This window comes from Spinacia oleracea, chromosome 1, assembly GCF_020520425.1.
Source record: "Spinacia oleracea cultivar Varoflay chromosome 1, BTI_SOV_V1, whole genome shotgun sequence".
In the NCBI taxonomy this organism is placed as follows: domain Eukaryota; kingdom Viridiplantae; phylum Streptophyta; class Magnoliopsida; order Caryophyllales; family Amaranthaceae; genus Spinacia; species Spinacia oleracea.
In genome coordinates this window covers 112,559,184-112,583,371 of record NC_079487.1, presented here as the reverse complement: position 1 = coordinate 112,583,371, position 24,188 = coordinate 112,559,184, and the positions used below count along the sequence as shown (strand labels likewise).

The 24,188-nt window shown below is 37.6% G+C and overlaps 4 protein-coding genes and 1 non-coding gene across 5 annotated transcripts; 2 read left to right on the top strand and 3 right to left on the bottom strand.

The window, feature by feature from the left end:
* Positions 1–5,994: 5,994 nt before the first annotated feature.
* On the top strand, positions 5,995–9,899 carry LOC110785496 (uncharacterized). The gene is made up of 6 exons (XM_021989942.2): positions 5,995–6,393; positions 8,315–8,360; positions 8,597–8,748; positions 8,851–8,911; positions 9,126–9,186; positions 9,536–9,899. Exons 1-5 carry the CDS (start codon positions 6,244–6,246, stop codon positions 9,140–9,142), a joined length of 426 nt encoding a protein of 141 aa, XP_021845634.1. The 5' UTR covers positions 5,995–6,243; the 3' UTR covers positions 9,143–9,186; positions 9,536–9,899.
* Positions 9,900–10,627: 728 nt separating this feature from the next.
* On the bottom strand, positions 10,628–12,924 carry LOC110785498 (putative lipid-transfer protein DIR1). The gene is made up of 2 exons (XM_021989944.2): positions 10,884–12,924; positions 10,628–10,773 (listed from the first exon to the last, which is right to left on the bottom strand). The coding sequence occupies exons 1-2, from the start codon at positions 11,209–11,211 to the stop codon at positions 10,757–10,759; spliced, it is 345 nt and encodes a 114-aa protein (XP_021845636.1). The 5' UTR covers positions 11,212–12,924; the 3' UTR covers positions 10,628–10,756.
* On the bottom strand, positions 12,249–12,858 carry LOC110785497 (uncharacterized). Its single transcript, XM_021989943.2, has one exon. It carries the CDS (start codon positions 12,856–12,858, stop codon positions 12,322–12,324), a length of 537 nt encoding a protein of 178 aa, XP_021845635.1. The 3' UTR covers positions 12,249–12,321.
* Positions 12,925–15,772: 2,848 nt separating the features above from the next.
* On the top strand, positions 15,773–15,845 carry TRNAP-AGG (transfer RNA proline (anticodon AGG)). The gene has a single exon. It is a non-coding gene; the product is annotated as a tRNA-Pro (tRNA).
* A 1,876-nt stretch (positions 15,846–17,721) lies between these two features.
* Positions 17,722–21,130, bottom strand: LOC110785499 (rop guanine nucleotide exchange factor 7). Its single transcript, XM_021989946.2, has 7 exons — positions 20,488–21,130; positions 20,263–20,379; positions 20,006–20,160; positions 19,368–19,442; positions 18,975–19,265; positions 18,515–18,877; positions 17,722–18,435 (listed from the first exon to the last, which is right to left on the bottom strand). The coding sequence occupies exons 1-7, from the start codon at positions 20,789–20,791 to the stop codon at positions 17,923–17,925; spliced, it is 1,818 nt and encodes a 605-aa protein (XP_021845638.2). The 5' UTR covers positions 20,792–21,130; the 3' UTR covers positions 17,722–17,922.
* Between the last annotated feature and the right edge of the window lie 3,058 nt (positions 21,131–24,188).

Below are 24,188 nucleotides of genomic sequence, written 5' to 3'. Positions count from 1 at the left end.
ATCATCCAGCATTTCCTGGTATGAGCACTCGGCCAAGAAGTCTGCCAACGCCTGTGCTTTGATTGCGGTCCTCGGCTGATATTTGATGCCGAACTCTGATAGTTCGAAGGCCCAGGCAGCCAATCTTCCTGACCTCTCTATTTTGTCGAGTACTTTCTCGAGCGGTTGGTCAGTTAGTACTGTGATCTGGTGGGAGTCGAAGTATGGCCTCAGTTTTCGTGCAGCTACCACTACTGCATATGCGACTTTCTCGATGAGCGGGTACCGAGTCTCGGCCCCTGTGAGTGTTCGGCTGGTGAAGTAGATTGGCTGTTGCTTCTTCTCTTCTTCCCGAAGAAGCACTGCGCTGACGGTTCCAGGGCTGACTGCGACATATAGGTATAGGGTTTCCCCCTCCTTTGGTCTGGCCAGTGTCGGCAGTTGAGCTAGGTGGGCTCTGAGTTGCTGAAAAGCTTCTTTCTGCTCCTGTTCCCATATCAGTTCGGGATCCACCTTCCTCGGGACCCCCTTTTTCTTGACTGGTTCTGCTTCTCCTCCGGGGAGGTTCTTTGGTTTCAGTGCTTTGAAGAAGGGGGCTCCCTTGTCCGAGGCTTTTGATATGAACCTTGTTAGTGCGGCTAACCTGCCGGTTAGCCTCTGCACATCTCTCTTGGTCTTCGGCTCAGGTAAATCCAATGCCGCTTGGACTTTGTCTGGGTTCGCATCGATTCCTCTTTCGCTCACCATGAATCCGAGGAACTTCCCTGACTTCACCCCGAAGATGCATTTTTTTGGGTTCAGCTTCATGCTGTATTTCCTCAGATTTCCGAAGGTCTCTGCCAAGTCTTTGACATGGTCTTCCTCCTTGATGCTTTTTACGATGGAGTCATCCACATAGACCTCGACATTCCTCCCTTTCTGGTCGGCGAAGACGTGATCAACTAGCCTCTGGTAGGTGGCTCCGGCATTTTTCAAGCCGAAAGGCATCATTTTGTAGTTAAACACTCCTGCGCTTGTGATGAATGCTGTCTTTGCCCTGTCGTCGGGGTGCATGAACACTTGATGGTAGCCTGAAAAGGCATCCATGAAGCTGAGCAGTGCATGGCCGCTGGTGGAGTCAACCAATTGATCTATCCTTGGCAGGGGATAGCAGTCTTTGGGGCAGGCTCGGTTCAGATCTGTGAAATCCACGCACATTCGCCAGGAGCCGTTCGCTTTCTTGACCATCACCACGTTGGCCAACCATTTTGGGTACATGCATGGCTCGATGAATCCGGCCTCTTGCAACTTTTTCACCTCTTCGGCGATGGCTCTGTTTTTCTCCGAGGAGTAATTCCTCTTCTTTTTTTTGATTGGCCGAGCTTCGGCGTTGACGTCCAGCTTGTGACAAATCAGCTTCGGATTTATCCCTGGCATATCTGCTGCCGACCATGCAAAAATGTCTTTGTGATCCCTGAGTAGTTGGATCAAATCGATTCGGAGCCCCGAGCTTAGGCCCTTGCCTATTCGGACGCTCCTGTCTGAACCTTCCTCGAGGAAGATATCTTCCATTTCCTGATCTGGTTCGGGAGACAGGGTTTCGGGGCGGGCATCGACCTCTGCGGGAGATAAGCTGCTCATGCCTGCTTTCCTCCTTTTTGCCTCACTCTCCTCTCCTGGAGCATCTTTCTCCGCCTCGGAACTGTCTCCTAATTTGGGATTTCGGACGGCGGTGTGGCAGGTTCTTCTTGCAACCTCTTGATCACCTCTAATTCGTTCGGCGAATCCTGCGTCCGAGACGTATATCCTCAGCTGATGGTATGTGGAGGGGACTGCTTGCATCTTGTGAATCATGGTTCTTCCCATGATTACGTTGTATACGGAGTCGCAGTCCATCACCAGAAATTCGTCCCGAAGGGTTTTTGCTGCCTGGCCTTCACCCACTGTGACTGGCAAGGTGATCTTTCCTCGAGGGATGGCTGCGGATCCGTTGAATCCGATCAGGGGGTAACTAACTTTCGCCGGTGCTTCCTCTGATTCTTCGAGGATCAGCTGCTCGAAGCAGTTTCTGAAGATGATGTTGACGGCACTCCCTCCGTCGACCAACACTCGGTGTACGTTGTGGTTATTGAGGTCCATGGAAATGACTAGAGGATCGTCATGTTTGTACTGGACTCCGAAGCAATCATCGGCAGTGAAGGTCATGTTCGGGGGGTGTGGTTGGTTGTCTCCCACTGTGCTGAAGTTGACTCGATGGGAGAGAGCTCTTAGGTATTTCTTGCTGGCCTGGCCAGACTTCTGTCCCCCGAACACCACTAGGATGTCATTCTTCTTGTGCCCTGTTGCTTCGTAGACCCTTTTCTGGGGTTGCTCGTGTTGTTTGCCACTAGTGGCCTTTTCTTTTTCCTCCCTTCGGTCTAACAAGTACTGTTTCAGGTAACCTCGGCGAACGAGGTCCTCAATGTTGTCTTTCAGCGAGTTGCATTCTTCGGTGTGGTGACCGAAGTCATCATGGAACTCGCACCATTTGTTCTTGTTTCTCCGAGCTGGGTTGGACTTGAGCTTCCCAGGTAGTTTCCACTTTTCATCATTTCTGTTGAGGCTAAAGATTTCTTTTCGGGGCAGAGTTAGTGGAGTGTAGTTAGTGTATCTGGGTTGAAGTTCACCCCTTCTCCCGTCTTTCTTTGGGCTCGTCTCTCTAACTCCTACTTTCTCCTTCCCTTTCCTTGAGCCGCCCTCGGGCTTGCTCTGGGTATTTTTTCCTTCTCTCGGATCCGACGATCCTTTCAACCTTGCAGCGGCTTTGTTGAACTCTTCGGTTCTGATGAACGCATCAGCCATTTGGAGTACGTCGGCTATTTTGGAGGGGTTTTTCATCGAGAGCTTATCACGAAATTTCCCCTCCTGGAGCGCGTGTTTCAAGGCGAAGATGGCCACATGTGGCTGCAAGTTTGGTATGCTTGTTGATTCCTTCATGAATCTGGCCATGAACTCTCTTAGACTTTCGTCTTTTTCTTGTTGAATCGAGGTCAGTTCTGCCGTGGTTCGCTCGGGGCGATTGTTGCTCACGAACTGTGTGCAGAATCTCTTTTTCAGCTTCTTCCAGCTTTTGATCGATCCCTTCGGCAGCGATCTAAACCATTCTCCCGCTACTCCGGTTAGCGTGGTTGGGAAATATTTACACCAACATGCTTCGGAGTAGGGGCTCAAGAACATTTGTTGCTCGTAGGAGATGACATGATCCCTTGGATCAGTGATTCCGCTATACGTCAGGTGTGCTGGCAGTCTTACCTTTGGTATCTCTTCCCTGATCAGCTCGTCCGAGAAAGGGGATGACGTGGGAGTCATGATTCTTTTCCCGAGTCTAGCCCTGATGCCTTCGTTCGCCGAGGTTCTGTGATTAGAACGTTCGGGCGTACGATGGGGGCTAGGGGTTCGATCATGCCTCCTGTCTCTTCTTCTTTCTCGGCTACTGACCTCGGGTCGTTCGCCAGATCTGCTTGATTCGCCTACCCCGAGTCTCGTATGGATCGAGGGTCTTAGCCTTGAGTGGACCGATGGCCTCAACCTGCTGAGCACCGAGCTTCGGATCCGAGTGTTACGAGTAGTCGATTCGCTTTGGAGAGCTGTTGGAGTAGGCGATAGTTTTGCAAACCAATCTGGTTGCTGTTGTGCCCTTTTTTGGGTGTGCCACGTGCTTTCCATCCATTTCGACGTCAGGTGTGTTCCTGTCAAGGGGAGGAGCTCTCGTTCGGGTCTGGACACCTCTACACTGGGCTGCTCGTTCAGCCTGCGCCTAGTCCTCCTCTCTTCTCTGCGGTCTTTTGCCAATCCTTGCTGCTTCTCATTGAAGAGGAAGTTTTGCATGATGGTCATGGCCGCAGTGAGCTCTTCCCTAGTTGGAATCGGAGGTCCTGCGTTTGTGGCGGTCGTAGCTCTGCTTGGCTGCGACCTCGCCATCGATTGAGGGTGCTCCTCTTCGTCAGATTCCGAATCTGACCGCACTATCATATCGTCATCATCGTTGTTGATAACATCATTAACCATTTTGCAGAAAGAGGTGGTTAATGTCTTTCAAAAGGCTTTGAAGTGTTCTTCCCCACAGACGGCGCCAAATTGTTCCGGTGTTGTAAAGATGGAAACAATGGGCTTCGAATGAAGGCCCTTTCGTATGTGTTGAAGATCTTGCTTGTTTGAATGAGTAGAGTCCGAATTCACCTGCACAAGAGCAAAGTCACTAGCCTCGGGGGTGTTTCCGAGGAAAGCCCCTCCGATGCCTAAGTAAGAACGATGCTCGGATTCTAGAGAGAAGTTCTCTAGAAGAGTAGTCTTAAGGCGATAAATTGGACGTACCTTGAGGTGTGAGCCTTGGCGGCCTATTTATAGTGTTTGCATAATAAATGCCCATAGGTCATTTATTGCTGTTGGGCCTTGGGCCTTGATGGACGGCTGACTAGCCATTGGTAGGTTTGATGCTGTTTGTTTAGAGCCATTGGGCTTTGGACTTAGTGGCCCAATTGAGAATCAATTGGGAGCCCAAACAACTCGTATTAATGGGAAGGAAAAAAAAGGGGGGGGGGGAATTTGGAAAAATAATATATGAATCATTGATCTTTCATGCAATGGTTGATATTGCTCAAACTCTACCTTATGGAGTTATTTTAGAACTCTAAAGGATACAAAACTCTTGATTAATAATATGCACTAATCTTTGACCCTAAAAAAACATCTTAAGGGAAAAGGAAAACCCTTAATTGTTAACACCATTTTTTCTTTTTATACAAAACTTGTTCTTTTGGACTTTATTTCAGTTCGATTAGTTTATTTCAACTCAAAAGAACGGGTTGTGTTTATCTGTGTTTTAAATAGTCTTATTTTACTAGTTTTTTTTTTTTATTATTGTAATGTTAAAATTATTACTCTGTATATATAATAATAATAATAATAATGATAATAATAATAATAATAATTATTATTATTATTATTATTATTATTATAATAGTAATAATAATGATCTTTATTATTACCTATCAAAAAAAATGATCTTTATTATTATTTCCACTACTACTAATATTATAAATAAATATTATTGTTATTCATATTATTATAATTATTTTAATTATTATTTATTATGTATTTATTTATTATATACTTCGTATTAATTGTTATTCATTATTTTTATTTTTTTATTTGTCATTTATTACGGAGTATTTGTTATTTGTTATATTTTATTCATTTATTACTATGTATTGTTTGTTATTCATTTTTATCTTTTATTTTTATCATTTATTATTTATTATGTACTTCATACTCCGTATTTAGTTTCACTACGTTTTATTAAGCTCGTTCAATTCAATTCAATTCAGTATAATAAAACTCAGAAGAACATGGACAAAGAGAACCAAGATTGAAAAGAGTAATCATGTAAACTTATAAATATGATTTGATCCCAAGTCTAAATCCACGATTTTTTTTTTTTGACCATCTTTGTGGAGTAGTTCATAGCATACAAAGCTCTAAATTAACTTCGTTTGCTGTATATTGATAAGGATTGTATTTTTAACCTATATAATGGGGGCACTTTGGGTGGTGATCTCTTATCTTTCCCTCACTTCTAAAAAGTGTGATCTGTTAAATTTGGGTTGGATTGATTCATACTCCGTATATGATTTCGACTTTAATACACATATCGATAGGATATACTGGCTAAATTCGGGCTGGATTGATCCATACAAAATTCCGATTTTAATATACATATCATAGGATACACCGGCTAAATTCGAGTTGGATTGATCCATACAGAATTCCAACTTTAATGCACATATCGATAGGATACACTGACTAAATTCAGATTGGATTGATCCATACAGGAATCAGGATTCGGACTTTGATACACAAATCGATAGGATACAGTGCTAAAATTAATTAAATGAGGGCACATGGGAAATAAGAAAGAAATATGGGCAAAAAGGAAAAAAATCAAAAAAAATGAAAATAAATTTGGGTGGCTTATAAATACAAGGGAGGCCGTTACAGTATAGCTCCCCTCATCACAAAGCTTCACGTGTTTTCTCACATCAACAAAACTGCCACCCATTTGATCTTTCCTTCATTTCTCTCTCTCTCTCTCTTAATTATATAAATAAATAAATATATTCCACCTCTTTAGTTCTTCCCTCTGTTTCCTCTGCCTACACCCCAATTCCTGTCGGTCTCAGTAGTTTTTATAGTTAAGATTTGTTAGTTCCTTTCATAAATTTATATAAAATTAAAAAAAAAAAAATCATGGCAAAGAATTCATCATCAAAGCAAGTTGGTGGGTCGTCTTCTTCATCTGGTAGTTCCACCATTGCTGACCTTTTTGGTCCAAATCCTTCTTCTTCAACTTCTTCTTCACCCAGCTTGTTTAGCTCTGTCTTTGGTCCACCTTCCATGGTATTCGTACTACCCACTCTTTTTCTTTTCGTGTGTTTACTAATTACTCTTGATATACTAACTTTTTGCTTTTGTGCATAATTTTTCTTTTTTTTTACACAAATATATGGTCGCACCCAATATTAGTCATTGACTTTGTTTTTTGGGTGCGAATAAAGCCTAAACATCGAATTACAAATGGGACGGGAAAAATCAAACTTTAGACATATTATACATAGACCCCAGTATTAATTACGCTACCTAATACGGCGTATGTTAAAACCTCATTGGTATTAGTCATAAACATTAGTGTTTTGTGGGGTTTAGTCCATTGTACGTGTTTAGTGCAACCGTTGTACTAATGACTGATATCGTGTAACTAATTGGAAAAAGGAGATAGAAATGAAGTTTCTTTGAGAAATGTTAAGATATTGGGTGCAAAAAGAAGGGTGGTATTAATTAATTATCGTGATTTTTCCCGATAATTGGTTTTTAAGATGAAATTGTTACTCCAATATCCGGATTTTTTGTGTGTGTTAGGGTTATTAAATATTGCACCAATTAAATAATTTACTCCATACGTTATAGAAATTAGAGTGTATGTTTTGTTCAAAAGGGGGTTTTATTTCATGGTATTATGTGAATTGAAGGTGTTAAAAGTTTATTTGAAGCAGTAGGAGCATGCATGCAAGTATTTGAAATTTCGTCATTCTTTTATTTGCCCTTGCCTTTATTCTAAATTTCGATCTCTTTAACCATTTATTTGACTTCATTTGTATGTCTTTTGGCCGTGTTCGGCTATCTATACCGCTACATTATCAAACACTTCTAAATTTTACAAATAGTGTTATAACTTTAAAACGGTTACTCATTACCTTAAACGCTATTGCCGAACATATCCGTGTGATCTCACAAGTCACAGAATTTGTTCCCACTTCTTGTAATTTTGTCTTTTGGTGTAAAAATAAAAACTAAAAATTTCAAAGATGATTATGTTGAATGTTGATGCCTCTTTTTGGTTTTTGTTTGGAAGTTATTTTGGGACCTTTGGTTAAGGTGGGAAGTGGGAAGTGGGAAGAGACGTAAGCTAGTAAGCTATCTAAGTGTTCAAAGAGTCCAAAATTTGCTTGATTTGGTTTTTACTTTTCTTGGGCTACATCATAAAGTTGCCGACCTTTTATCAAAGTTTTATCTTCAAATTCCAAGCTTTCATATGATACACTTCTATGGAGTTATTATTATTATTTTAATTTTACTAAAGTTTCCAACCTTTTTTTTTTCATTCCTATTTTGGGTTGGTAATAAAGAATCATTTAGGTGATATTGTCTTAGCTTATTTCTGACTTCTTTGCCACTTTTAGGTGAAACTGTCTCACACTAATTTTGTGTTCTTAATTTGAGTATTTCATATTGTGAAATCGTTTTATACGGCGACTTTATTAAAGTGTTAATATCATCTACTAAGTGACATAAGGAATTGAACCAAGTACACAAGTGGGTTCCTACATTAAAATTTAGATGCTTGAATTGTTCTCTAGACCCACATGAAATGAAAATGACTCTATAACGATAATCTTTTTAATGGTTGATACTTGATCAGTTGATGTTGTCAAAACATTGCTGCATCATTAGTCACTTCAAAAAATGCTCAAGGAGCTAGCTGAGATTCAACAAAATCTAGCAGTTTATGCACTAGTGACCAATTACTAATTACTAATACAAACCTTATTAGGTACTTTATCACATATTTATCGTGTGTTTTATACGCGCTAATCCACTAAACTCCCTTATTTTATAGCTTAATTAACTTGAGTTATTTGATCTAATTGGATAATAGAAAGTAATCATCTTTTTGCCTACTTACTTTACATCTTTTTAGTGTTTATATTTTATGTCTATGTCCCATGTTTCTTACTTTAATTTAAAATTGATGTCAATCTAGGGAAAAGGAAGAGATTCAACTCACCATGTTGGGAATGTCAAGCATGGTACGTAATATTTATACTCCATCTGTTCCTAAATATTCTTTTTACGGAGTAGTTGACATTCAATCTGTAATTTGTAAAATAAAACTTAAATTTAATGATTAATTATTATTTCTCTAATTACAAACTTATTGGTAAAATATATACATCTCTTTCGCTTGATTGCCATATTTATTGTGTTGCAATCATGCATATATATATATACAAGTGGTTGATTAGTGTTTTTATGTTTTAATTAGACAATGGAGCACCAGTAAGCAAAGGGGAGAATAGCAAGTATTCTTACTATCAACAACAAAAAGTTGATCAGCCTTGCTATTACACCTCTTCAATCTACTATGGTGGACAAGACGAAGTTTATTCTCCTACTACGCGTCCAGGTGAATCTCATGTAAGTGTAGTACATATTATTTTCGATCTATCTTTTTCCAACTTTCTCTTCTCATGTACTACACCATACCGAATATGTCCTAATTAACACTCATATTTACAGAAGGGTGAACCAGTAGTAGAGGAAGATCCCAAAAGTGCTCTTAGAGGAAATTGGTGGCAAGGTTCGGATTATATTGATTTATTTGCTTTTCATCTATTTCTTTTACTTAGTAAGTAGTAACATACTCCCTCCGTCCCTATACTAAGTTAACATAAGAGAAAAATTAGCTACTAAAAAGGGTTTATGGTCCTAAGTACTGGAACGGAGGGAGTAAATTTGCAGTTTCCTGTAATTTTGTTTACTGATTATATCCGTTGTTTAAACTTGTTCCTCAGGGTCAGCATATTATTAGCCGCGTCTTCTACAAGAGTCAGCTGTCCCCTCTTGGAAACTAAGGTACACTTACAAGTTTTGTAGCAGTATTTAAGCTAGTATCTGTCATTAGATTATTCATGCAGTTGTTTTAGTTGCATAACCTGATGCATAAGAAATAAGCAAAGAAACAAAGCATATATAACAACTTGTCTAGAATCTGCATGGCATACATCATGCATATATGGTCTAAGTGAGAGTAGTAGTGTAGTATGAATAAGTGAAGAATCTGCAAATAATTTTCAATCTTTTTCAACTTATTCTGTATTCTGTTGCATTATTTATTCGTTTGGGTTAATTTCAATTTGTCCCAAACAGTTTTGACTTTTGCAAATGCTAAAAATGTTCCCTTTATACCCCATTTTTGTTGCAGGGATATGTGGGGGACTGCTTCTTGATAGCTATCGATCTTCACAAGTTATGACTTGTAGCAGAAACGACGAATATACCGTATAAGTTGGTTGCGTAAACAGCTTTTAATCTTACTAGTCTTAGATCAGCTAAAGCCTGAATCAACTTGGCTGGGGTTTGTTTTTGCTCCCAGCTTCCTTGGAGGGCTTAGCTTAGCTTATTAGCTTTTCATTTCCTAGGATCAGCTGTGTCTGACATATAGTATACTATACTTTTAATGCTTATATTTAGTATATGACTATATCCCAGACTCTGTACTTCTCCTCTGTACACAGACCGAGTTGTTAATTACAATTAATATACCCTAATGTTAATTTGCTTAGTAAGGAGCTATTGCTTTGATCATGATTTTATGCTGTTTCGTTTCAACAATTTACAAACTTGAAGAGGACTTCTCAGTAATATGAATCTAGATGAAGTTCTGAGTTCTGACCTTCTACCAGAGAGAAAGAACAAGTGTTGAATCTTGTAGGATACTCAAGAAGCAGTTTGTTTTTTTCCAGAAGCAGATGAATTCTCACCTTAAAAGAACAATTATATAAATTTTGTAGGATTCTCAAGTAAATCTCGTTGTGGGATTAGAAATTTACGGTAGCTAGTGATGTTACTAATGTAGGGAGGAAGTATAAATTAATATCTGATATGTATTTTACAAATACATATCACTCGATAAACGATAAAATAGAGATAAGACAAACGCTAAAGGACAAAATCAATTTTTTTTGAAAATGGCATCCGTTTTTGGAAAATGGCATTGGTTTTTGAAAAATGGCATCCATTTTTCCAAAATGGCATATGTTCTTTGAAAAATGGCACCTGTTTTCATTTTTGTCTTATCTCTATTTTGTCATTTAGTGGAGTGATATGTATCTTGAAATACATATCAGATATTGGTCTCTCCGCCCTCCTAAAGTAGGTTTTCATGACCAAAGATGGAAACATGTTCCATCAGCGCGTTATTTGCTATCAGGGATTCAGGGAGGTGTTTGTTGTTAAAGCTTATTTTTCTTCTTCTTAAAAGGAAACAGGACCATTATGAAATGAACAAAAACACTAAACTGAAAACAATACATTTATTCATATTGATCAAAGTTGTATTACATTAGAAAACAGAAAGCAAAGCACAGAAGCAAACTTATTGGAAGCTTGATATAATAAGATGGGGTTCTTCAACTTGCAGTCTTCAAGGCAATGTGTAATCTTCAATGCAAAAAAAGAGAAACTTGTCAGTCAGACACCAGTATATGGAACAGCCACAGAAGATGGCGATAATTATGATTTAAAAAAATGAAAATAAATTTCAAACTCACCGCCACACTTGTAACCAACAGGGCGATCAGCAAGGTTGCATCGCTTAGGGATTGTGACGGCAACCTCAGGCTTAGCCCCGGCACTTCTGGCAGTGTGAGAGAGCATTACAGCACAAAGGCAGCTTGGGTTTTGACCCAACTGTTTAATCCTAGCACAGCAACGGTCTGAAACTGAGGCATTCTCATCCTCTGCTGCCATGGCACAGGGAGCTAGTTTAAATGCCTCTCTTTCCGGGGATGCCCTCCCACACTCACCACCAGCATTCACCCCATGAAACTCTGCAATACAGACAACAATAACCAAAGCAGACAGAATTATGTGCTTCATTTTAGGAGCTTTTGTTCCTTCAGTTCTCACTGTAATGAAGTTATATGTGTTGGATGATTGTTATCAAAGACTTGTGTAGTTATATATAGGGGAAGGAGGGAGCTTCATATTGGTAATGGTAAGTGAAATATTATAATGTGCTCCATTATATAGTGGAGGAAACATTATAAGAGTAGAGTGAGTAACAAATCTGGGATAGAAAGACATAGTGCTGCACTTTCGGCTTGAAAAATCATTTCATGTAGGGATTTGGCTCATATTAACAGGATAATTAAAGTACAGCAAATGCTAATGCTATCATCCGAGATTTCACTACTGCATTTACCAGTTTCTAGAATGCTGTTCCCTTCTGTAATGTCATTCACCTAACCCTCCCACCCCCAACTAAAACAAACACAAATCATAACCCAGTATTAATCCAAGGCAATCTAGCTGAGAGGGAAATTAGTTCTTGAAATCTAACCCATCAGTAGTTAATCTTTACTTTGCAATCTGACTACGAAGAATGACACTCAAACTTGCAAGATTCAGATATTGAAACATTTATTATCAACACTAACAAATGCAATAAGAGTCTATAAATTCGAAGTCAGAGACCACGAGTCTTAGCTCGTTTCATTGACCACCTCAGTAACCAAAGTAAACAGCTCTAGTAAGTTGTAATTCTAATTTTCTAAATCAAAACGTAGTTTCTCAAGTTTCTAAGCTTAGATTAGTGTCATCTGCTTCGAGTTTAAGGAGTGACGGATTTGATACATTGCTGCACAACGCTTAACAGTACTCCCTATGTCTGACTAAATGATCCCTTATACAACATTGCTATGATGAGTTCCATGGTTGAATCTCATTACAAAAGTGCACATTGATAACTTCCAATACTAAATTTAGAAATCAAACATCTTCCAGTAAACCAACCCAATATTCATTTTCGGTTAGAGTTTTGCCACCTTAGTTATTTGATATAACATCACCACAATTCCTCGTCTTCTAAACACAATAATCAATTTTAAAGAGCAACAAATTATTACCAAATCAAGTAATCAATAACAATTGACTTCCATAAAGAACAATTCCGCTTGGAAATAATGGTTACACTAACTTACTAACTAACTAACGAGTAAAAGCATAAAGAACAAATCCGATATAAATAAGAAGAGCAGAAGGCACCAAAATAACAAGAGGAACAACAGCAGCATAAGTATGAGAACTTCCACAAGACAAACTCCCCAGCTTAATCTGTGCCACATTGATCAACGCCAACATCAGAAAAGCACACCCAGAAACAGATCCAATGGCGGAGACAAGCATACCAACACGAAGACCCGAAGTATGGATAAAAGCCCAGTGAGAGTCGTGGTGGGCCGAGATGCGGAAGGCCTGTTTGAGGCCCAGAGCGACGAGGCTAGAGAAGAGGAAAGAAGAAAAGGAGTAGACATGGAAGGCGACTATATTTTCGGCGATGGAGGTGTTGAAGGAGGTACAAGATGGGTCTGTGATTAGGGTGTTTGATGGGTCGTTTGGGTTCCATGATAGCCCGATAAAGACGGCGAGGGTGAAGATGGAGTTTACGTGGATGATTCCGTCTAAGGCGGTGATGTGTATGGAGGTTCCTAAGGGTTTTTGGAGGTAGCTCTGGTGGTTTGACATTTTTACTAGATCTGTTGGTGGTGTACAGTGTACTGGTGTGACTGGAATGTCAGTGTGTATTGTGTAAGTCTGAGTGAATCGGACGAACCAAGAGGGAGAAGTATACTGTCTGTCTGTCTGTCTTGGGAAAGATACGGGTCGAACTCACATCGGATCTGGTCGGGTTCAAAACCGAACCAATTAGTAGTTTGACTTTGAATTTGATATCGATTCCGACTCCGTTTCCCATATACTCGGAATACAAACTTTTAGGAAAGACGGTCTAACGGTTAGACTACTTTATGCATGCACTTTAACTAATTAGTTAACCGATGAAACCAATTAGTTAAGTTTAAAATTCAATTAGTTAAGCAACAAAACCAGATAGTTATGCAACCGAACCTATTAGTTAAGCACTGAACCAATTAGTTAAACAATAAAACTTATTAGTTAATCAATGAGATCAATTAGTTAAGATTTTATGAGTTTTAGTTATTAATAAGTTTGTTCGAAAATAATAACTATTCGACTCATAAATTTAACTATTTGTTTTTATACCTTAACTATTTCGTTATTCAATTAGTTATTATTTTATTACTTATAGTTATGTTTTACACTAGTTTAGTTAGTACCAAAAAAAGTGGTCTAACCGTTAGACGGTCTTACACAAAAGCTTTTGTACTCGGAAACGATTATCCGAATGTTATCCTAAAAGCTACTCCGTGTTTTAGTACAGGACACTACATATTTTTTTTTTAAGATAAGAAGAAAATTTTAGGAGCCCCTCCGTACAAGGGTAACTCCTAAGTATGGTTAACAATGGATTCTAACTGCGGGTTATTACAAGTATCAATATACGAAGTACATAGGATGGGCAAGAATATGCCCTACATTTGCTATCCATTTGCCGTTTTGTTCGCTTCTTTGTAAATATGCTGAATATGAACACTATGGAACTGCTGAAGAAGTAATTTTATTCCAAGCAATCAACGGGATTGACTTTCCTTCCAGTGATTGATTCCAAAAGAATTTGCGATGAACACTATCCAATTGGGACAAGACTTCTTTGGCAACAAGAAAGAAGAACAAATGTAAGCTGAGAGGGCTTCTAAGTTACTTTGGATAAGAACCGTTCTCCCAGCTTTTGAGAGAAAATTTACATAACACGCGTTGATACGAGATTCGTTCTTCTGCATAATGAAAGCATAATCCGATATATTGGGAAAGAAACCTGAGAAATAGGCACCAAGATAACGTCCCAACGAACACGATTTCGTCATGTTAAAAATCCGGCAAGCGTGTCCCTTTTTTGGTGATTAATGGTTTTCCAGAAGATGATTGCGGATTTATGGAAATTAACAAGTTGCCCAGGCATGGAACAAATTCTTGAATCACATTTAGAAGGCTACTACAAGCTGAGTTAGTTGCTTTACATAGAAGAAGACTATCGTCGGCAAACATAAGACATGGGATTTTTTGGGTTCGAGGAGCGACTTTAAAGCCAATACCGTATCGAGGCAGCTTTAGAACAGGTTTTGCATAGCATTAAAATTAGAACTTCCATATAGATGATAAAAAGGTAGGAGGACCGGGGGGGTCCCCTTGCCTTAGACCTCTAGTCGAGGTAAAATGTGATGTACGTGTACCATTGACCTTTATTTAGTACTCCGTATGAAACAGTAGCAATACAAGCTTTAACCCATTTAATCCAAATATATGGGAAACCCATTTTCTGCAGGGTTATCCATAAAAAATCTCATTCGATCCTATCATAGGATTTTTCCATATCTAATTTTAGAGCACACCATCCTGTTCTGGATTTAGACTTTTTGACAACGTTAAGGATTTCCTGGATCAGTAACAAGTTATCGTGATTCGTTCTCTCCGGAGTAAACGCATTCTGGAAAGAGCTAATGTGCTGCTGTAAAATGGGGCTGAGACGGGAGACTAATAATTTAGAAATGGCCTTATATATGGTATTAAGGGACGAAGGGAGTATCAACTTTTTATAATTTTTACGAATACAAAATTAGATTATTAATGTACAAATATTTACATCGGAAAACGCGAAAATTGTCCCCATCATTTCAAAATGAAGGGAGTATACGGTTTAGTTTGTTATTTGGTAAGAGCATCTCAAATGATAAGCTAATTTATAAATTAGCTTGTCATGCCACATAATATTTCAAGCTAATTTCATTTCTAGCTAGTTAGTACCCTAGTGGTAGCTACTAGCTTGATATTTAATGTAGTCATATTTGTCAATCAATATTTTAATTTAATTTAATATTATTTTATTGGCCAAATTTTTTCAAGCAAATTAGCTTAAGAGCAGCTCCAATGGTTACGTGTAGGGACTAACTTGCAATTTTCATAAATTTTTAAGCTACTAGCCAACCATTGGAGTACATATGAACAATTAGCCAAGTTAAGCAAATTAGCTCTACAAAGCTAATTAGCTTGGGAAAAAAGTAACGGAAAAAAAATATTTATATTAAACATGTGAATGAATAATAAAAATAAGTTAAAAGATGGTTAAAAAATTCAAGCAACTTGATAACCATTGGAGCAAAATACACATGAAAAAATAGTAGCTTGAAAATCTAATGTGGCAAATGAAAGCAACTTACCAATTTTACTGACCATTAAAGATGCTCTAAATAAGTTAATTTGCTTGGCCAAACTAATTTATTATTTCAACTCCAATGATCAAGCTAGTAACTTAAAATTTATAAAAATTGCAAGCAAATCCCTAACTACAACGGAGATGCTCTAAATAATTACTCTATACGAAGTATACATCCCCTTCTTTTAAGAAAAAAGATAACTACGATTTGCTGAGTTGGTTCCTATTTTAATTTTTGAAATATTTCCCCCGGTAAAGGAAGTGGGCCCACGTTTTAATTATTTTATTGGAGTAATAATAAAATAACATGGGCATTTGGTCTAGGTGGTATGATTCTCGCTTAGGGTGCGAGAGGTCCTGAGTTCAACTCTCAGAATGCCCCTTTTTCACTTACGTTTTTTTATAACATCCCTCATCTTATCAAAACCTTATATAAAATGCAACACAATTTTCCAATTTAGGTGATAACCCTAAATAAACGAAGTTTAACCCACAACCAAAAATTCACATTATTTTTGAAAGAGAAACTAACACCATGATTCATGAAAAACGCACCTAGAAAAAGATGTCAAACGGCGGAGCACAGCTTGCCAAAGCGAAAGAAGGGCAAGGATGAGAGTAAAGTGAACCGTCAAAGGTGGTGGACTGGTGGTTTATTTAGTGGAGAGTGAACTGCCAAGTGCCAACGGTGGAGGATTAGTGGTTTGGACGGAGGAATGAACGGTCCAAAGAGAGAAGACTAAAGTTAATTAAAGAAGTGTGTGGGGACTAGGGATGGCAATTCAATCCGAGTCCGATCCGAGTCCGATCCGATCCGAAGAAAAAAGTCCGATCCAAATTAAAAAAATCCGAATCCGAGTCCGATAAAAAAAACCCAAATCCGAATAGGAGTCGGATCGGATATGGATCCTGGTTTGGATCCATCGGGTTTTACCCGAGTCCGAATCCACCATTAGAAAACTGCTATTTTATAAATGGGCCGTGCATATGTCTGTGATACAAAGTACCTAACCCTATTTTGTTTACTCATTCACGCCGCCTACATTGTACATACGGAACATCTCTTCTTCATTCCTCCTCTTTCTCTCTCCTCTACTTTCTATCTCCTATTTCTTTCTACTGTATTACAAGTTTACAGCTCCTCCCTCTCTCCTCTACTAATGCAATTCTACCCAAACATGAAGTACTCTGGAAATATATGACTGATAGCAGTATTTCGTATGAAAAACATGTAAGATCTATTTTTCTTCAAGTTATTAAGGAAAACATGTAGATCTTTTTTCTTCTTCAAGTTATTCAAGGAAAACAACTAGATCTTCTCTTCAATTGAAAGATACAACTAGATGATTACTCAACACTCCATTTATTACGAATAATTTGTAGGCATGGTGATTATGTTTTGTCTCAATTTTATTACGAATTCTAGTTTAAAGGGATGTAAACATATAAGCATATTAGACATTGCATTAATATTTATCCGATTTACAAGCAGCCTGTAGAAATAATTAATGAAAACAAAGTAACTATCATACTTTTCATTTCTTTTTAGTAGTATTTGAGATTGTTGGAGGTTTACTAGGATGCTTTCGGATCTTGTCGGAGGTCCGTTGGATCGGGTCGGATTCGGACCTCCTACAAGAGTAGTCGGATCGGACTCGGATTTAGGAGTTTCGGAGTCGGACTCGGATTCGGAGCCAAATCTGGGGTCCGATTAGTAAATGGATCGGATTCGGATCTTACTACATCCGACCCGAATTCGATCCATTGCCATTCCTAGTGGGGACCACCTTTATTTGTCATATATGGGAAATATTTAATTCAAAAGGGCATTTGGTCTAGAGGTATGATTCTCGCTTAGGGTGCGAGAGGTCCCGAGTTTGATTCTCGAAATGCCCCTATATACTTTCCTTTTTTCAATTTATACTACTATAAATATACTTATATACTTCGTATATAGTAAATGTACGTGCCTAGAACGCTGCAAAATTGACTTTCCCTAGATGACACCCTTCCTCGAACGTCCTCCCTCCTCCGGCAAGGTGGTACAAATTGTTCCTGCCAAGGAGCCTTTATACTAAAACTAAAACTGCAAATCTCGAACCGCCATGATTTACTATTAGTTTAAAATTATTGTCATTGTACGGAGTAAAATAGATAATGAGGCAGCCTGAAGCGTATTTATTTTAAATCAAATGGTTTTTAACCCTTGAATGGATACAGGATTTTGGTATGTTTCTTCTTAGCCACAAATTTTGCAATGAACAAGCAAAAGATCTTTATATTCTCAATATGAACTCTACATAGATACATATTTTGGACAAATAAATTCAACACACAAGGGAACTACAAACAACATGACAGTATCCTAAAACCTCCCAATCAAAAAAAACAAAAAAATCCTGAAAATATTTTAAATATGATCACTATGTGTCAGTTAAACAAGAAACCTTTTGTAGATTTCATCGAAATCTGCTTGGTTTCTGGTGGGTTATCGAGACTCTCTGAGGATCAATGTTCTCTGCATCATCAAGAGATGATGCAGGTGACCCAATACTTGACTTTGTTGCAGGAAGACTAGCTTCTATTTGGTTTGCAGAACTCTTTGGCTTTAACTCACCACCTAGGTAGTTAGTGAGTACTCTCTTAACCCCAATACCGCGCTTGTGAGGCTTACTAATCTCGCGGTTAACAAAAGGAGTTCTGTCTACACCCCTTGCTGGGCTGATTAGATGTGCAGGTGAGAAGCTCGGAGTGTTAATAGATGATCCATATGGTGTGCACGAGGAAGGCACGGAATGTGGTATTGAAACCTTCTTATGAGCCATGACACTCACATTCGGTGCTGAGGATAACTTATCTGTATGTTTTGTTAAGTCATCAACATATAGCAGATCATCTATGCGTGCCACGATGTTAAAAGCCAAGCTCTCCAAAACTCTTGAGTAGCTTTCCAGAATGGATTTTCCTATGTCCTGCAACAAGGAATTTCATTTAGGGGGATGAAGATAAATAAAATGAATGCAAAATGTACAAGGAACATGAAATTTTAACCTTGTTGAACTGGATTTTACTAGTATCTAGAGAAGTTTGTGTGAGGCCAGGGAACCGCTGCTTCAAGCATAGCAACAACCTTTCAGCTCTTTCAGCGAGGAGCTCTCTTTTATCTCCTCCATCAGCCATTAGATCCTTGACCATTCCCCATGATGATTTTGTGGTGGTTCGATTGGGATTATTAGTAACGGGTTTTGGATGGTGTCTTCGTCTCCAGACATATATAGCTGCTTCCACACGATTTGCTATTTCAAGAGCAACATGCTCAGATGATAGGTCGAGGCAATCAAGCAAACAATCAGGAGAGAAGTGGTCTGATGTGATATACCGGTATATCATGTCTCCTAGGCATGCTCTTCCATTCTGAAGATATCATTAATTTTTGCCAATATCAGATTTCAGAAATAATAAGTCATAATAATAATACCCTAGGTTGATAAACAATTTGAAAAATTGAGACCTTTGGAAGGGTTTCCAAGAAGGATTCAGGAACATCCATTTCAGCTAAAACCATGCTGTTGATAGACATGGCTGCTTTGAGTATTTGGTGGGTGCATTCACGTTTATGATCAAGCTGCTTCCTAGAATTCTCTTGTAGGCCACCTGCAGGTACCCGAGGTACCGGTAGCCACCACTTCTCCTCTTGCCTATGTAATGTTTTTCGGAAAGAAGATGAGCCATCTGAATCTGAGGCTACAATTCCTTGATCAACATACCAAAAGTCTGTCTTGCAGAAACTACCCAGTATATCCTGATCAACGCGAAAACATCAAAATAGGTCAGTTAAAGTCACATGAACATGGCCAAGCCACTGAGGTAACAATGGAATTAAGCAGAGCTCAAATAATCTTACAATGAGCATATTGTCAAGCTTGCGAAGAGCCGGAAGATTAATGAAGATATCTGTCCGAGGTCTGCAAGTCATAATCTGAAAAGGGTAACAGCTAATATGTAAGTTGTAAGAGGAATGTTCTAGAAAATTAGGCAGTACCCATTATCCTTAGACACCTAGAGATATGAAATGAGACTTGGACACACCCACTTCAGAAGGAAAGAAATGTATCTTCACACTGTCACTGATTCTGAAAGGCTTATGATCTAATTTACTTGAATTTTCTTATGGAATTGTGACACTTTTTATGAACAAAGGAATTTCAATGTTTTATGTTCCTCGACTATGAGACTCATTCTTCAACTAAATTAATTTAGATTAGCCCTTTTAGAATTTGCTATAAAACTTTGATTTTGCATCAATAAACTTCCACATTCCCAAAAAGATGATCAAGAATAGTACTATTCTCCAAACAGAAACTGAAACCGATATTACCATTGAGTCTACAAAACTAATAAGCTTAAGAACATTGTCATTTCACTAATGATTCAATTGGTAAAGAACCTAGCAATTGCATAAACCCTCCCCTCAATCACTCTTATCCTCAAAAAAATCATTAGAGACTTATATGAAGGAAAAAAAATGCAAGAATGGAGTACCTCCAGCTTTTTCCCATCAGGAAAAGTCTGCCAAGTTGGTATCAACTCAACAATGTGATCACCAACACATAGCAGCCACTCCATCTCTCTTCGCCACATCGATTTCTTTTCGATGGGCAACGGCTCTAGCCTCCATAATTGCCCGAATATTGTAGCTACAAATCAATTAAAACCCACAGTAAATTAGAAACGATTAACAAACCATATAATATACACACTGGATGTAACAGAGAAGGTTATTATTAAGAGTAGTATACCGCATAAATTAGTAATTGCATTGGAAACAGCTAATGCAGTAGAAACCCCTTTCCCACTTCCTGACATATCTTCTCCAAGCAACAGCTTTGCAAACCTCTCTTTCATCATCTCCATCTCTGCGACATTTCAACAAACATTTAAAATGCAACATCAAATACCCAAATCCGGATCAAAAGAATCACACAATTAACCAAATTAAAGCAAACCCGGATATTAAAACTCACCAGAAATGTTAAAATTATGCTTCTTGAGCTCAGAATCGTCAGCTAAAACGGGCTTTTGTGACCCGGAAACAATGGGTTTTCTGGGAATTGCAGCTTTTTTAATAGGCCACCCCAAAAGAGGAGGAGAAGCTGAGGATTTATTTCCTAAATTAGTAAGTACTTCAGAACTTGGTCTACTATCAGAGACACTGTCCCTGCTTCTTCTACGCTCAGTACTTGACTCGGTGACTGAGTCGGTGGCTAACCCAGTTGACTCAGTAGTCAAAACCAGACCATCATCTTTCCTAAACGAGGTGCCCATCATCAAAAAGCTTCAATTTTCGGATTTTTAGATTTCCCCAAGTGTAAATTAAGGTAAAATTTCAAGAAGAATTTGAAACCCAAAAATTAAAGTTTGAATCCTGAAGAAACATCAGAGCTTTTGAATGGGGAAGAGTGAAAGCTTTATATTAAGCTGGGGATTTTTACTAAAGGAGGAAAGAGTGGGCCTTAAAAATATGATCTTTAAGAATCTTTGTTACTATCTTTTGCACTTGTTGTGAAATTTGATTTGAAAATTGAAGGAATAACTGTAAAAATGGAGCTAAATGCTAAGAACTCCCAACGTCTCTCTTTCACTGTTATCTCTCTCTTCCCACCTTTTTCTCCATTCAAATATATTATAAAATATTGGGGAGTGGGTAAAATAGTCCTTTGTTAAACGGCTATATAGAATGTGCATGTCTTTGCCTATTTGATTCAAATTTACCAAGCATACCCTTTGCTCGTGACTTATCTTCTCTTGACTTATGGAACTTGTGGGGATTATCGTCGTTCATCTCACCTTATTTTCACTTATTTCACTATTTTCACTTATTTCGTAATTTAAGAAGTTGGCCATATAAGTTTTGTTTTACACAAGTTTTTAAAAAAGCTGGCAAAGATTAGAGAACACCTTTTTTTTTTTATATATAATTTGTTGAGTTTTATTCAAAAGTTTGGGAGCCATAGTACATTTTGCAAAATCGCAGAATAACTATGACATTTGAGACTACATTTTATTTGAGAAAGCAAAGGAGTATTTAATTATAACCAAGCCATGAACTCAGCGTCTCTTACTAGCCCTTGTTTCGCAAGAGAGTCAGCGACCATGTTGGCACTCCTTCCCTTATGTATGATCACCAATTGCAGCCACCTTTTCCTAGCATTACGGATGAAATTTAGTTAGAGAACACCTTTATTTGAATAGAATACAAAATTATACTCTACATTATCACTAAATTGCAACATCTCTTGTAAAAGTATGGTTGAGAACTCAATATACTTGCATCAGTCCATTATTTGTAGAGTATAGAGATGGACAGCACATAAGTTGTCGGTCATCATTCTCCCCCCTAAATTTCATTGGAAGTAGTACGGAGTAATATTTTGTTGAAGTCCTTCTCAACAATTTGGTTTTTTTTGAAGAATGGCCAGCAATATTTACTTAAATTAACATTTTTATATAAGTTGAGAAATCACTTACAAAATATGGAATTGAATGTCTAAAGTTGGAAAAAAGTAAACATATAACGTCCTGAAAGCATAATATGTTTATGTCTACCAACATTTTTACTCGTAAACCTAAATGTCTCCGGTCAAAGTAACTTGAGATGCAAATTCTATGATTCACTAAGGTTAAGTGAATCAAATACTCCATGCTAAGTTGCATTAAATATGGCACATAAGAAATCATGGGCATGTAATGTAAGACAACAATATGGCTCTTTGTAAGGTCAAATGATGAAATGAATCCAATATTGATGCAATCATGCGGAATGTCAAAGCCAAGGAGCTACAATTCATTAAATTGGCCATGCATATAAGTTACTCGTGAATCTTCATTTATGATTGAGAACTGAGAGAATTATAGTTTGCGCTCTTCATTAACCAAAATCAGAAGCTATAGTGCCCAACTGTCCATAAGGGTATTTTCGGAAGCATGGTATGAAATTAAAAAAAAAAGACACTAAGGTTTTGAAATTACGGAGTAAGACAAAAGAAGAAAAAGCACTTTTCTTGATAATGATGAAGATTAACGGCCCTGAATTCTTAATACGCTATGATAATTTTGTTTTATGTTGAAATTCAAGCAATTGTTTATCCAAATCTTGGTACTTTTTGAGACAATACATGAACGGTTCATGGGATTGTTTTATTTCATTTTGTTTTAAGGAATGTTGATGGGGTTGGTTAATTAATTTGATTTGTTTATATTTCATTTCTGATTACATTTAAGAAAAAAGAGTAGAAGTGGTTCGTAATATACTACAATACTAATAATTGGCAGCAATATTATACTTCCCGATTCGTAGTACTAATTAGAGTTAGGATCGTTTGTGACTTTGTGTGTGCCACTTGTGTGCAACACCAAAATATTGTCATACTCCGTAAATCATAATTTGGTCCAATCAATTAAGTGAAGACCTTAAGGAACGGAAGGCTACATAGATAGCTCCTATTTGCAGTCCTAAGAGCACGAGCAACCTTGCCTGTTGATGTCGGTCAAGTGCTTATTGACATGCTTATTTTGGTTTAACTTTGATAGAGGATGCATGTCAAGTGGTAACTTTACTTGACTCATGTCAAGTTCTTGACATGTGGGTCAAGTAAAATTATGTGTGTTTTTTTTTTTTTTAATAACAAAATCAATGAAGTGTGGCATGCTGGTAATCAATGTTAATTGCCATGCATAATCTTGCTGCCAATACATGTTGCTAGTACATGTTGTAAATTACTAATAGTCAGTTATGTATCAAATTTAACTCCGTTGTATTTTCAGAGTATTTTGTTATGTATCAAATATATATACAAGTATAAGGTTATTCGTTATATTTTTATTTTGTAGGTAGGTTAATTTAATTTCAAATTTATTAGGTTGTTAAAACTAATTATTGTCTAAAAATGTGAATTGGAAGTGGGATATATGTAAAAAGTAGGGGAGATAAATTAGTGATCGTGAGTCAAGATTGTAGAATAAATATAAGAGATTTAAGTAATAGGCATGTCAAGTTAGTGGAAGGTGAGGTGGAAGAAGGGGAAGGATGAGAGCGAACTTCTCACTTGACGGAAGGTCAAGGATGCACATGGTCTAACTACTGTGTTCATGGGATTACAAAAATCAAAGTTTCCATCTATTGATACCACTGAGACACATGACATTAGTGATTATCTTTGGGGATAATAATTACTAGTTGTATTGACTTCCAGATTGATTTTTCGATTTTTGAAGCTTTTTTTTTAATAATAAAAAAAAGGGTAGACATTTGTCTACCTTACTTACACTATAGATCCGCCTCTGATCATGTGATCGATTCCTATCTCCGCCCTTGTGGCTCATTCGCACCAAAGAAAAAAAAACGAACCTCTCATATATATCGGAAATATGTAAATGATCCGATTTATATATAGAAATCACAAATTCTTATTTACAAGTGGTGTACAATATTTAAGTAAAAGTTAACTCAAAATGTTTAAAAGTTACCCTTATACATGTAAAAGTTATCTATTTTCTAGTGATAAATTTTTTCATTTGAATACAAATTATTTTTCTTCAATCACTAATAATAAAATTAATCATTTAACCCTTCAAAATCACTAATAATAAAATTAATCATTTAATCCTTTAAAATGTTTATCTATCTACGTAGTAATTTTTTTATATATAATATTAAAGTTAATCA

What these genes read in the sequence shown, in the direction of transcription:
- LOC110785499 (XM_021989946.2), bottom strand. Translation starts at nt 20,791, where the DNA reads ATGATGGGCACCTCGTTTAGGAAAGATGATGGTCTGGTTTTGACTACT. An exon ending in CTGATGGGAAAAAGCTGGAG is followed by an intron (nt 19,443 to 20,005) that starts GTACTCCATTCT and finishes TACCCTTTTCAG; the next exon opens with ATTATGACTTGCAGACCTCG. An exon ending in AGCTTGACAATATGCTCATT is followed by an intron (nt 19,266 to 19,367) that starts GTAAGATTATTT and finishes CGCGTTGATCAG; the next exon opens with GATATACTGGGTAGTTTCTG.
- LOC110785496 (XM_021989942.2), top strand. Translation starts at nt 6,244, where the DNA reads ATGGCAAAGAATTCATCATCAAAGCAAGTTGGTGGGTCGTCTTCTTCA. An exon ending in TCTTTGGTCCACCTTCCATG is followed by an intron (nt 6,394 to 8,314) that starts GTATTCGTACTA and finishes ATGTCAATCTAG; the next exon opens with GGAAAAGGAAGAGATTCAAC. An exon ending in CGCGTCCAGGTGAATCTCAT is followed by an intron (nt 8,749 to 8,850) that starts GTAAGTGTAGTA and finishes TCATATTTACAG; the next exon opens with AAGGGTGAACCAGTAGTAGA.
- LOC110785498 (XM_021989944.2), bottom strand. Translation starts at nt 11,211, where the DNA reads ATGAAGCACATAATTCTGTCTGCTTTGGTTATTGTTGTCTGTATTGCA.
- LOC110785497 (XM_021989943.2), bottom strand. Translation starts at nt 12,858, where the DNA reads ATGTCAAACCACCAGAGCTACCTCCAAAAACCCTTAGGAACCTCCATA.